Source organism: Haliotis rubra, unplaced genomic scaffold (genome assembly GCF_003918875.1).
Source record: "Haliotis rubra isolate DU_JTF1 unplaced genomic scaffold, ASM391887v1 Scf784, whole genome shotgun sequence".
Taxonomy (NCBI): domain Eukaryota; kingdom Metazoa; phylum Mollusca; class Gastropoda; order Lepetellida; family Haliotidae; genus Haliotis; species Haliotis rubra.
The window spans coordinates 1-11,346 of NW_025767506.1; the positions used below are offsets into that span (position 1 = coordinate 1).

General features: G+C 39.0%; 1 protein-coding gene across 1 annotated transcript; it reads left to right on the forward strand.

Annotated features, from left to right (window-relative positions):
* Window positions 1-1,685: 1,685 nt before the first annotated feature.
* On the forward strand, window positions 1,686-9,022 carry LOC124261003 (the record flags this gene model as incomplete). Its single annotated transcript, XM_046695323.1, has 8 exons — window positions 1,686-1,820; window positions 2,050-2,068; window positions 2,446-2,519; window positions 3,311-3,355; window positions 4,336-4,404; window positions 5,309-5,377; window positions 7,577-7,624; window positions 8,684-9,022. Coding segments are annotated over 7 exons (431 nt in total), but the record flags the coding sequence as incomplete, so codon positions are not given.
* Between the last annotated feature and the right edge of the window lie 2,324 nt (window positions 9,023-11,346).

Below are 11,346 nucleotides of genomic sequence, written 5' to 3' on the forward strand. Positions count from 1 at the left end.
AGTCGACCCCTGCATTTGGAAGAAATTACTAATGGATGTGGTTTTCACATTTATATTTATATATCATCCCATGGATTGATTTTTACAGGGTATAAATGTCTTATGGTATTGTGCATTGTATACCGTGAATGCTTTGATGCTGTCGTTATTTTTCAAACCTTGTGTCTGACATAAGATCCACTGGAGATCCACCTATCGTCAACAAGGCAAAGATGTTATCCAGTCACATGGCTTGGGCATGTCGTTGAAGTTGAATGTAACGTTGACGATGCAAACCCTGCCGTCACCTCCTACTTGTGGCATCACAGCGGCAATATCAGTTACGGACAGAACATATCGTGCTCTGCTACCAATAGACAAGGGACATCAACTGTACAAACAGGCATCGAAGTCTGAGAGTGGCCTCAATATCGTTGTTGTGTGTTCTGCCTAGACGTTGGCAAAAACGGACTTTGTGGTTAATGTTTTACATGATGGTTGGGAAAACTTATCACCTATGTTAAAACAGAGTACAGATCCTTAGAAGAAGTATGAAATATATATTCGCAAAGAATATATTCGTAAGAAATACAATTCCCTCTACCACCGTGCATAGTGCAATAAAGCACACTTTCGCCCTGACCTATTATAGTTAAACTTTAACGTTATATTAGTTTAGGGCGAAAGTGTGCTTTATTACACTATACATGGTGGTAGAGCGAACTGTTTTTCTTTTCTAGGATGCCAAATTAAATACTTTCTTAGACTAATTACAATTAATCTAAGGCGGAAAACATACGACTGTGTCGGTGACCTAAATCAAGACTCCTCGTCCATGGCTAACTGACGCGCTGTTCTATTGATTTGTCTGCCCCCTACGTTAAGACGAACGTTACCAGAAAAAAAACAAATGATGAACAGTTTGAAGACTGGTTTACGTTCGGGTTAAATGTCTTCTCTAAATTATTTTAATTATATCTGTGATTAACGTATTATACCATATGCGCCAATATGAACATCACATTTCTACTACCAACGTAAGTATAGATCAGTAATCCGTATGAAGCTTACAAGTCGTGGACATTCCACGGATGCATTTCATTATTGTGGAGATGTAAAACATTGAACACGTTGCCGTGTCGCTGGTAAATTGTGAGTCGAACTGAGACATTTTTATCCGTCGTCGGAAAACAAGAACGTAATGTTTCCACCGATTTTAGCCGGGTGAAGCAACTGCAAACCAAGAAACGGGATTGCAACGAATAGTTTACTGAAGGAGGGCTTTGCGAGGCGATGACCACTGACTTGCATCGTGACGTCGGTTACATTGGACGTAATGCCAAAGTGTTCGATTGACGAGGGGGCAGACTAGAATGGCGCCAACGCCAATACATTATGACGTATTGCGGGAAGAGTGTACATCATCGTCTGATAATGTACTGTGCGTCTTTGATAGTTCACCGAAGCTTCTTAGAATGTACAATATAAGCATGTGTCTAAAATCATGAATGTCCCTTGACCCGCCAGAGGTACATCTGGAACCAGTCAATGGCACTGTGGTTGTCGTGGTCGGTGAAGACTGTGTGTACAGTGTGTAGAACACGTCAACCCTTGTAAAACATATGAGGCAAATCTTCTCATACATCTTCAAATAGAGTGCATTCGTTTCTTCATTTTGATAATCTGTTCTTTCTGTTCTGCCACAGTGCCAGCTTACCGGGATAATGAGTATCCAGTGTTCCTCATAGCAACAGGATCTGGCCTGGTCTTCCTCATCCTCATCATCATCATCCTCATCATCATCATTATCTACCAGAGGAGGAGAATGAAGACTGCAAAACGTAAGTGTATTTGTGGTATAACTTGATACCGTCAGTTATGAAATATGCACATAGCTGGACACACATATGACTAACTTACATTGCCTTATATGATTACTTTACATTAATATCTACAATACTATGTATAACATCCGAGTACCTCTCAAATGACAGTAAAATTCTATTATGTAAACTGGTATTGAATAGTATTGCTCTGAATATGACATTGACAACTGCGTTTTTATTCCAGCTATTGAGAATCCACAGAGGTAGGTGTATCTAAAACTGTATTTGATATAAATCACAAAAAGCTTACTTGTCAGTTATAAACTTTGTGAACTTCTAAAGTGGCAGTTGGAAGGATGAAGAGTATCACCTTGTATGGATTGACCTCTTTTTGATTGCTATGGACACAAGGTTTCGGTGTAGGTGTTTAATAACGGTATTAATACCTACATCTCGCATCCATTGCAATAAAGGAATTGCCAATCCATGTAACGTGTTCCTCTTAAAACTCACAAAAGGGCAATGCAGAGTAACGAACCATATATTTGAATTAATATATCCCAATGTCTGATAAACAAGAATGTGTTTATCTAGAGCACAGATTGTAAAATATTCCCATTTGATTTTGCATGTGTACTAGAACTGCACAGACCACCAGGACAGATGTTGGAGGGAGCCAACAGATGTACGAGACCGTGGAACTGCCAAGTGGGGGTATAGCACCATTTTATACAGTCCATATATACAGTGAAACCTGTCTAAACCGGCACCCCACGGGACCGAAATGAAAATGCCAGTTTAGACAGTGAATAGAGAGATTGGCGAGTGTAAATGGCAGCCATGTTCGAACATGATCGTTACTGTCTAATCCGGTATCTTGTCTAAACCGGCATTTCATTTCGGTCCCGTTGGATTGCCAGTTTAGAGAGGATACCGGATTGAACAGTGACGGTCATGTTCGCTGAACATGGCTGCCATTTACACTCGCCAATCTCTTCTTCCTGATTATCTAGCGTGCCGAGATGAGTGTATTGGATTAATGGACCTTGATTGGACTGCTCATACCATGCCGGCTTAGACGTTTGATTCACCACGCAGTCACTACTTCCTGATTATCTAGCGTGGATTATAAGAGGATTAATTAGTGTATTGGATCATGGGACCTTCGTTGGACTGCTCATACCCATGCCGGTTTAGACAGTGTTGATTACAGTTAAAATTGCTTGTTGGTACCGGGAAAGTCGTGCGGAATACGGAATAGACAGATGCCGGATTAGACAATGTTTTAATGGTCATACTATCGTTGTAAAATGGCGGGACCAAAATTGTATGCCGGTTTTGACTGTGTGCCGGATTATACAGGTGTCGGTATTGGCAGGTTTCGGAAGATGATCGGTCTGTTAAGCCAAATTAAGTGAAGACTTTAGACAGAGCAATATGTCAGTTTTGGAAATCAATTTGTCTGGTATTTTGGCCTTTGGCAAATGACTTGTTACATGTTCCAGGTGCTGATAATACATACTGCGCACTTGGAATGACCCAAGTGAGAGGTAATGAACATGGCTTTGTAAATATGCAGATATCTTACGCCGGCGTCTGCAATCGATCAGCTATTTAAAGACAGGCACAAAACTTTAAAAGCATGAAATACTTATATGACATTGCTGATTGTGTTAAACGTGGAATGCAGACCCCAAATAGCAAATGGATGGGCTAACATGTCTTGGATGTTGTTTATGAATTCTACTACCCGTGAAGATCCGGGCTAGAATTGGTTCTCAACAGCCCATGCTTGTCTTCAGAGGCGACTAACGGGATCAGATTGTCAGGCTCTCTGACTTGGTATTGCCGATGTGACGATAAATATTAACTCACTCACTCACTCTGACTTGCTTGACACATGTCATCGTATCAAATTGCGTAGATCAATGCTCATGCTATTGATCACTGGAATGTCTGGTCCAGACTATTATTTACAGACCGCTTCTACCATAGAGCTGGAATATTGCTGAGTGCGGGGTTAAACAACAATCAAACAAAAAACAACACCTGATTATTTTAACATAGAATGCAGAACTCAGGTAACAGTAGCTGGACCATCTAAACTTGAAGCTTGCGGTGCCTACGAATTCTACACAGTAGCCTTGAAATGAAGTCATAACCCAAGCAACAAGATAAACGACCCAATAGGCAAACAGGGATATGGAATGTTTAGAAGTAAAACTCGTTCATTATGACAAGACTTGCGCGTCACATTACGGTACAGCGATGTTTAGCTACCTCAATTACTATTCCTTGTCATAACAAATTAAAACCTCTGTTCTCAAGCTTAAATCCTTTCACAATAACGAACTACGACTTAACGAAGTTTAAGGAATTTTACGATTAAAACCTGCTTTTCAGATACCAATCTGTGTTCCTTCTATCTGTCCTTGTGGCGTTGACAAAGTATACATGAGCTTTTCTGCCAAATCAAGCAGACTGTCCTACAATTCTATGTAATTTATTCTGAAATAACACAATGTTCCAGATGACGATCCAATTTACATCTATGGCAACCTTGGATTTGAAGATGAAGCAAACACACGCCAAGAGACTGGTAAACTGTTGCTGGTTTCAAACACACTTATCAGATATTAAAGTTAATCGGGGTCCTCCTTTCACGGGGCTTTTCTGAGGATTAATCATATTTAAGTGGTAATAGGAGGCCTATATCAATTAGTCAGAATTCCAACACAAGCAGAATGATGGAAATAGGCCGTCGTGACGATAAAGATTCTGCAATTATCATAACTACTTAAAGTTAGTTTGAGTTTGCGTGTCTACACACAAAGGTATCATAGGTTTATCACACGAAAATAAGATACGATCAGACCTGTGTTAAGCTACGTGCGACCATCTGCTGAACATCATGGTGTCCGATGTTGTGCTGGGGCTCTCGATAGAGAAAAACAATCAGCTCCGACACCTTCCAGGAATATGTGTTCTTCTGTGCCACGACGACACACTTGATGACATGCAACTCATATCCACATGTATTATAATATATTAATAACTATCTTCACTGTGGGGTAAATCTGTAAAGATCCATGCTTGTCGATAGAGGCGACTAACGGGGTCAGGAGGTCGTGCTGTCTGTCTTGGTTGACACATGTCATCGCATCCAAATTGCTTAGATCGACGCTGGTGCCTTTGATCCCTGGCTTGTCTTTGATCCCATTTAGCTGGAATATTGATGAGTACGTTAAACAACAGCAGCAGCAACAACAAAACAACAACAAGAGACTGTTGGGTCACACCTCGAATGTCCGTCTTTGCCTCTATCACCCGAAATGCTCAATCACACTTTGATATTTGGCTAAAACTGGTTTTGCCTGAAATTGGAGACGCCCACAGCGTCAGCCAACCTAGTGTCTAGAAGATGATACACAAATAAACCTCATCTAGTGGGCAAGCAATTTAATTTGAATCTCAGTGTATGCTGAAATTTTGTATGTTCACAGGAACTGCTTCGGGCCAATCCTACGGTGACATCCAGCTTGAAACGAGCAATAACATACGAAAACAAAGAGGTACTAAGACGTTGATAAAGACACCACATAGTTGTGCGGAGTCGTACAAAATGCACATTGACTATGTATGGTGCATATTTACTCAACACAGCTATGCTTTACCATCTGATCTGGTTGGGGGCGGCGGGGTAGCCTCGAGATTAAAGCGTTTGCATAGGCCTGGATTCGATTCCCACATGGGTTACAATGTGTGAAGTCTATTTTTGGTATCCCCCAATATGATATTGCAGGAATATTGCTCGAAGCGACATAAAACGAAAAAAACATCCTCACTCACCCTGGTTTTCATGATATCAGTGATGAAAACTGGTGGCCCAAGGTCTAAAGAAACGCAACACGCACAGCTGTCTCACTCCGCGGGTTGAGCTTAATTTACCATAATTATGGTTCCTGGTTCATAGTAATTTAGAGTTCAGTAATGTACAACATTAAAACTGCCTGTGCAGCAAGGCTATAGACCGTCAAGTTCCAGATATGTCCAAGATGTCATCCTCCGCATCTCGACATCCTCTGCATCTCGACACCCTGTCAGGGATTGTGTGTTTCACAAATGATGTTCACAGATGTAGCAATACACGATGGTTTGGAATTCACTTCTCACACTCAGCTGTTGTTGAACTGACTTGAATCACTGTCTATGTGCCCACACTCTTTGTCAATAACCTTCTCAGTAGAAGCTGTTCTAGACTCTTTCATGTTACTTATGGTTTAATGTCCTGTTTGTTAGTGGTGCATTATCTTCTGTAGCACATGGTCCTGCCTATCAGTGGTACATGATACTGTTATGAGTGATACATAGCCATGTTTATCAGTGGTTCATATACCCGTTTGTAAGTAAGTGGTACATATTCCTTTTTATTAGCAGTACATGGTCCTATTTGTCGGTGGTACATGATCATATTTATCGGCGGTACATAGTCTATTCTATCAGTGGTACATAGCTATGTGAGTGAGTGATACGTATCCCTGGTAATCAGTGGTTACATGCCTTATACCAGTGGTACCAATTCCCGTTCCGGATTTTTTATGATACACTAATTTGCAGTGATAATCATCCAAACATTTGTAACAAATGGCAGCTTTTATTTCCTGAAAGTGATTTTGATTTGAAAAATTGATTTACAGTATAAAGAAAGGGATTACAAGATACAAAGCTTATTGACTTTCAACATAGATTTCTACAAGGTATTATTTATACAAAAAAGGAATTGGTCAAAATGAAAAAAGTTGATAACTGTTAGACACAAACCTTTTGGATAAACCTACAAATTTGGCTCAACATTTGGCTCATCCATTGATATTATCTAAAAACATGATTTGGTTTGGTACTCCACATGAAAATGGAATACTAAATCACATCATCATTGCTGCGTAGAGACATATTCACATTTGCAGTATTAAAAATATGCTTCCAAATCTAACTTTATATATACAAACTCTAAAAAATATTCTTTGTGGAAAATCATTTTTCAACAACTATTGTTTTGTAAGTTAGTGTTACATAGAGTCCTGTTTATCAGCGGTACATGGTCCTGTTAAACAGTTCTATATACGTCCTGTTTATCAGCGTTACATGGTCCTGTTTAACAGTTCTATATAGTCCTGTTAATCAGTGGTACATGATCCTGTTTAACAGTTCTATATAAGTCCTGTTTATCAGCGGTACATGGTCCTGTTTAACAGTTCTATATAAGTCCTGTTTATCAGCGGTACATGGTCCTGTTAAACAGTTCTATATAAGTCCTGTTTATCAGCGTTACATGGTCCTGTTTAACAGTTCTATATAGTCCTGTTAATCAGTGGTACATGATCCTGTTTAACAGTTCTATATAAGTCCTGTTTATCAGCGGTACATGGTCCTGTTTAACAGTTCTATATAAGTCCTGTTTATCAGTGGTACATGATCCTGTTTAACAGTTCTATATAAGTCCTGTTTATTAGTGGTACATGATCCTGTTTAACAGTTCTATATAAGTCCTGTTTATCAGCGGTACATGGTCCTGTTTAACAGTTCTATATAAGTCCTGTTTATCAGCGGTACATGGTCCTGTTTAACAGTTCTATATAAGTCCTGTTTATCAGTGGTACATGGTCCTGTTTAACAGTTCTATATAAGTCCTGTTTATCAGTGGTACATGTATATCCGTGCTGTAAAACAACATGATGTCCTTATCTGTATGTATCCTTTTTTTATCCCAGCAAAAGACAAGAAAGTATAACCAACCAAAGCACAGAAATACGACGACGGTAAGTTGGCCTCTGACTTGTAGCTGTTACTTTAATAGCATCAGAACTGAGTACAAGCCAGATATCAAATTTGTTGTTTCAGCAGCACACTAAAATATTCGAATGAGATGACGGCGGTTAGATAAATTACATCACCGAGCCTGACCATAAGATCCACTTGGGATCCGCAAGTCTGTCTCACAGTTCCCTGAACCACATTATTTTCTTTACTACCTAGCCCTCCATAAAGCCCTATATGGAGCAAGTCTAGATTTCCTCAGGTTCTGAATTTCCCATCTCACTTGGGCTCTTCTTCAATTTAAATTGGTTTATTTTTTACTATCAATATATATAGTCTGAGACTAAACGTTAGTGTAGGGATTCGCATGCATCGTTCGGCATCTGTTTTAATCCGGAATCACATATTGTGGTTTGAGATAAAATGCTTGAACTTTCACAAAGCACCTGTGAGTCTTTAAGATACTACAATTTATACATTAATTATACATGCATAAAGGATGTTAATATGATTAATAAATGGGTTTTTAACATAAATAATAGTAGTTTGTCACATGTTGAAACACCGATGGTTACCCATATGTATGTTACCTATATGTTTCACTCCATATTTAATAACTGAATTAGAAACCGTATGGTCAAATTGCCATGACAACCTAATCATTTAGGAGTTAAACTTAATATGTTTGAAAATTAGATAAATGTAAAACTGAATTGATACTCTCTAAACGGAAGCAAACATATGCTTTACACACCAGGATGGTTATCTGTAAATCTTGTTTTAGTATTAACATTTCCATCAGTCATGTTGGTGGCCAGGCTTACGTAATACGACAGGGTTGTATGCGTGCGCTGTGAAGCAGTCATAAAATCAGACGCATTCTTCAATCCAAAGTGATAGTTCATTCATTTATTGATGTATTGATTGTTTATTCCAATTCCAGTATTTGACGTAGTCATGGTAGAGTAAAAGATATCTTTGTACAATACGGAAGGGTTGTCAATACAATGGCGGAATCTGTATCACCATTATCACTGACTTACATCTTTTTTCCTTCGCAGAGCCAACCTATCAAAACTCCGTCGTCAGGAACTAGTCGTTTTCATAACTAAGGATACTGACATCATCACTTGACTTGGACACATATCTGCATTAGCGATGTATGTTAGCATGTGCATGCCTATCTGCTATGTTTACCATAGTTGGCCCGATGCCTATAAAAGTAGCCCCATCATTGCAGTTTGGCTGTACCTAATTGGCTTCTGTCCCGTTAATCTCACAGAGTCGCCATCTTATTGTTATCATCTGACATTATATTGATTTCTTGTATGTACTCTATATAATGACTCATTACTCTATATGATGACTCATTACGCTATATGATGACTCATTACTCTATACGATGATTCATATTACTCTATATGATGACTCATTACTCTATATGATTATTCATTACTCTATATGATGACTCATTACTCTATATGATGACTCATTACTCTATATGATGACTCATTACTCTATACGATGACTCATTACTCTATATGATGACTCATTACTCTATATGATGACTCATTACTCTATATGATGACTCATTACTCTATATGATGACTCATCACCCACCTGACGATCGCCAAGAAGTAGTTAAAGACAATTTAACATGCTCATATCCCAAGTAAATGTCCAACAATGACCTTATACGTAACAATTCTTTCTTTGTTTTTATCATTTTCAAAAAACACACAACGGTGACGACAGTTGTTAGATTTTTACTTAGCAATCACTAGACTTCGCTTTTTTTCCTTAGAAGGCAAACCTTTTTAACATTTGCAGCATGCTTTATATGTATGATATGTACCGTTTCCTAGGCAACGCAACTGGTAATCTAGATCACCTATTTTCAGTACCACTGTGACAATTCGCCCAGTTGTCACATTTCCATCCAGATTTCTATGTACTTAACTGAGAAAGTGTAATCTTAAATATAACCAATTTAGCATTTGGAAACTCTCTTAAAAGCAAATTTGTCTCCTGAAAGACAAGAACTCTTTCGTTTAGTTGTCCGCAGTATTTTGTGAAAGTGTATCGCTCTGGAACATGATTCCACTTGATGTCTCACTGACACAAAAACATTGACTTAACATTGGTCCAGCGCAGGTTGGTTGGTAAAGCAAACGTTGAACACAAGAAGCCATGTTCGATTTTTCATAATGGTTTGTAAGGATGGTGGTACACCTGGCAACCTCTCCTTCATTGCATATACTCATATTCTTCCACTTAAATGTCACTCAGTACCCTCGGTCCTGTTATCCTTCTCCATGATATATGTGTATGACATGTACCACATGCTTTCATCATGAAAAGGTGCAACCTCTGTAGTGATCCGATTGCGTATTGAGATTGCATCGCTCTGAAATATGACGTAACTGATCTCTCTATTGACAAGCCCACCCCCAACACCACACACCACACACCACCCCACCCCCACCCCAAAACCCATAATAATAAATAAATAAATAAAAAAAATAACATAAAATACAAAATAATATAAGAACACGAGGTCTCATACAGGTTGAATGGATGTTAAACCATTCACCATTATGATTTCGTACAGACATAACGGTCTGTCAGATGTCACAGGAAGTGGCTGCACCTTTATTTATCGAATATACTTATATTTCATTCCTCAAACATTATTATTGGATTAATAAAAAATAATTTCTTTTAACGTCTGTTTGTTTGTTATCGTTACAATATTTCAGCTACATGGAGGCGGTCAGTAAATAACCGAGTCTGTACCAGACTGTCCAGAGATTTAAATCCTGAGCATCGATTATAAACAATTGGAATACGATGACCTGTATCAGTCAGGTCAGAGAGCCGCACCTACCCGATCCCGTCAGTAAAGCATGGGTTGCTGAAGACAACCTCTAACCCGCATCTGTCAATACATACGATGTCCTGTATCAGTCAAGTCAGCGGGCCGGACCTACCCAATCCCGTCAGTAAAGCATGGGTTGCTGAAGACCACTTCTAACCCGCATCTGTCAATATATACGATGTCCCACCCATGTTTGACACATGCCATCAATATACAAGATGTCTCGTTCGTTTTCCACACATGGTGTCAATATATACGATGTACCAACCATCTTCCACATATACCATGAATACATACGATGTCCTACTAATCTGCCACATAAACCGTCAATACATACAATGCCCTATACCATCTTCGACACATAGTGTCAATATATACGATGTCCTACCCCATCTTTGACACATAGTGTCAATATATACGATATACCACCATCTTCCAAAATGAATCCACATATTCCGTCAATATGTAATACGTGCCACATATCTTCCACATATCTTCCACATATACCGTCAATATATACGATGCCCTATCCCATCTTTGACATATACCGTCAATACATACGATGCCCTATACCATCTTCGACACATAGTGTCAATATATACGATGCACTATCCCATCTTTGACACATAGTGTCAATACATACGATGCCCTATACCATCTTCGACACATAGTGTCAATATATACGATGCCCTATACCATCTTCGACGCATAGCGTCAATATATACGATGTCCCACCCATCTTCCACATCGTCAATATATACGATGTCCCACCCATCTTCCACACCGTCAATATATACGATGTCCCACCCATCTTCCACACCGTCAATATATACGATGTACCACCGA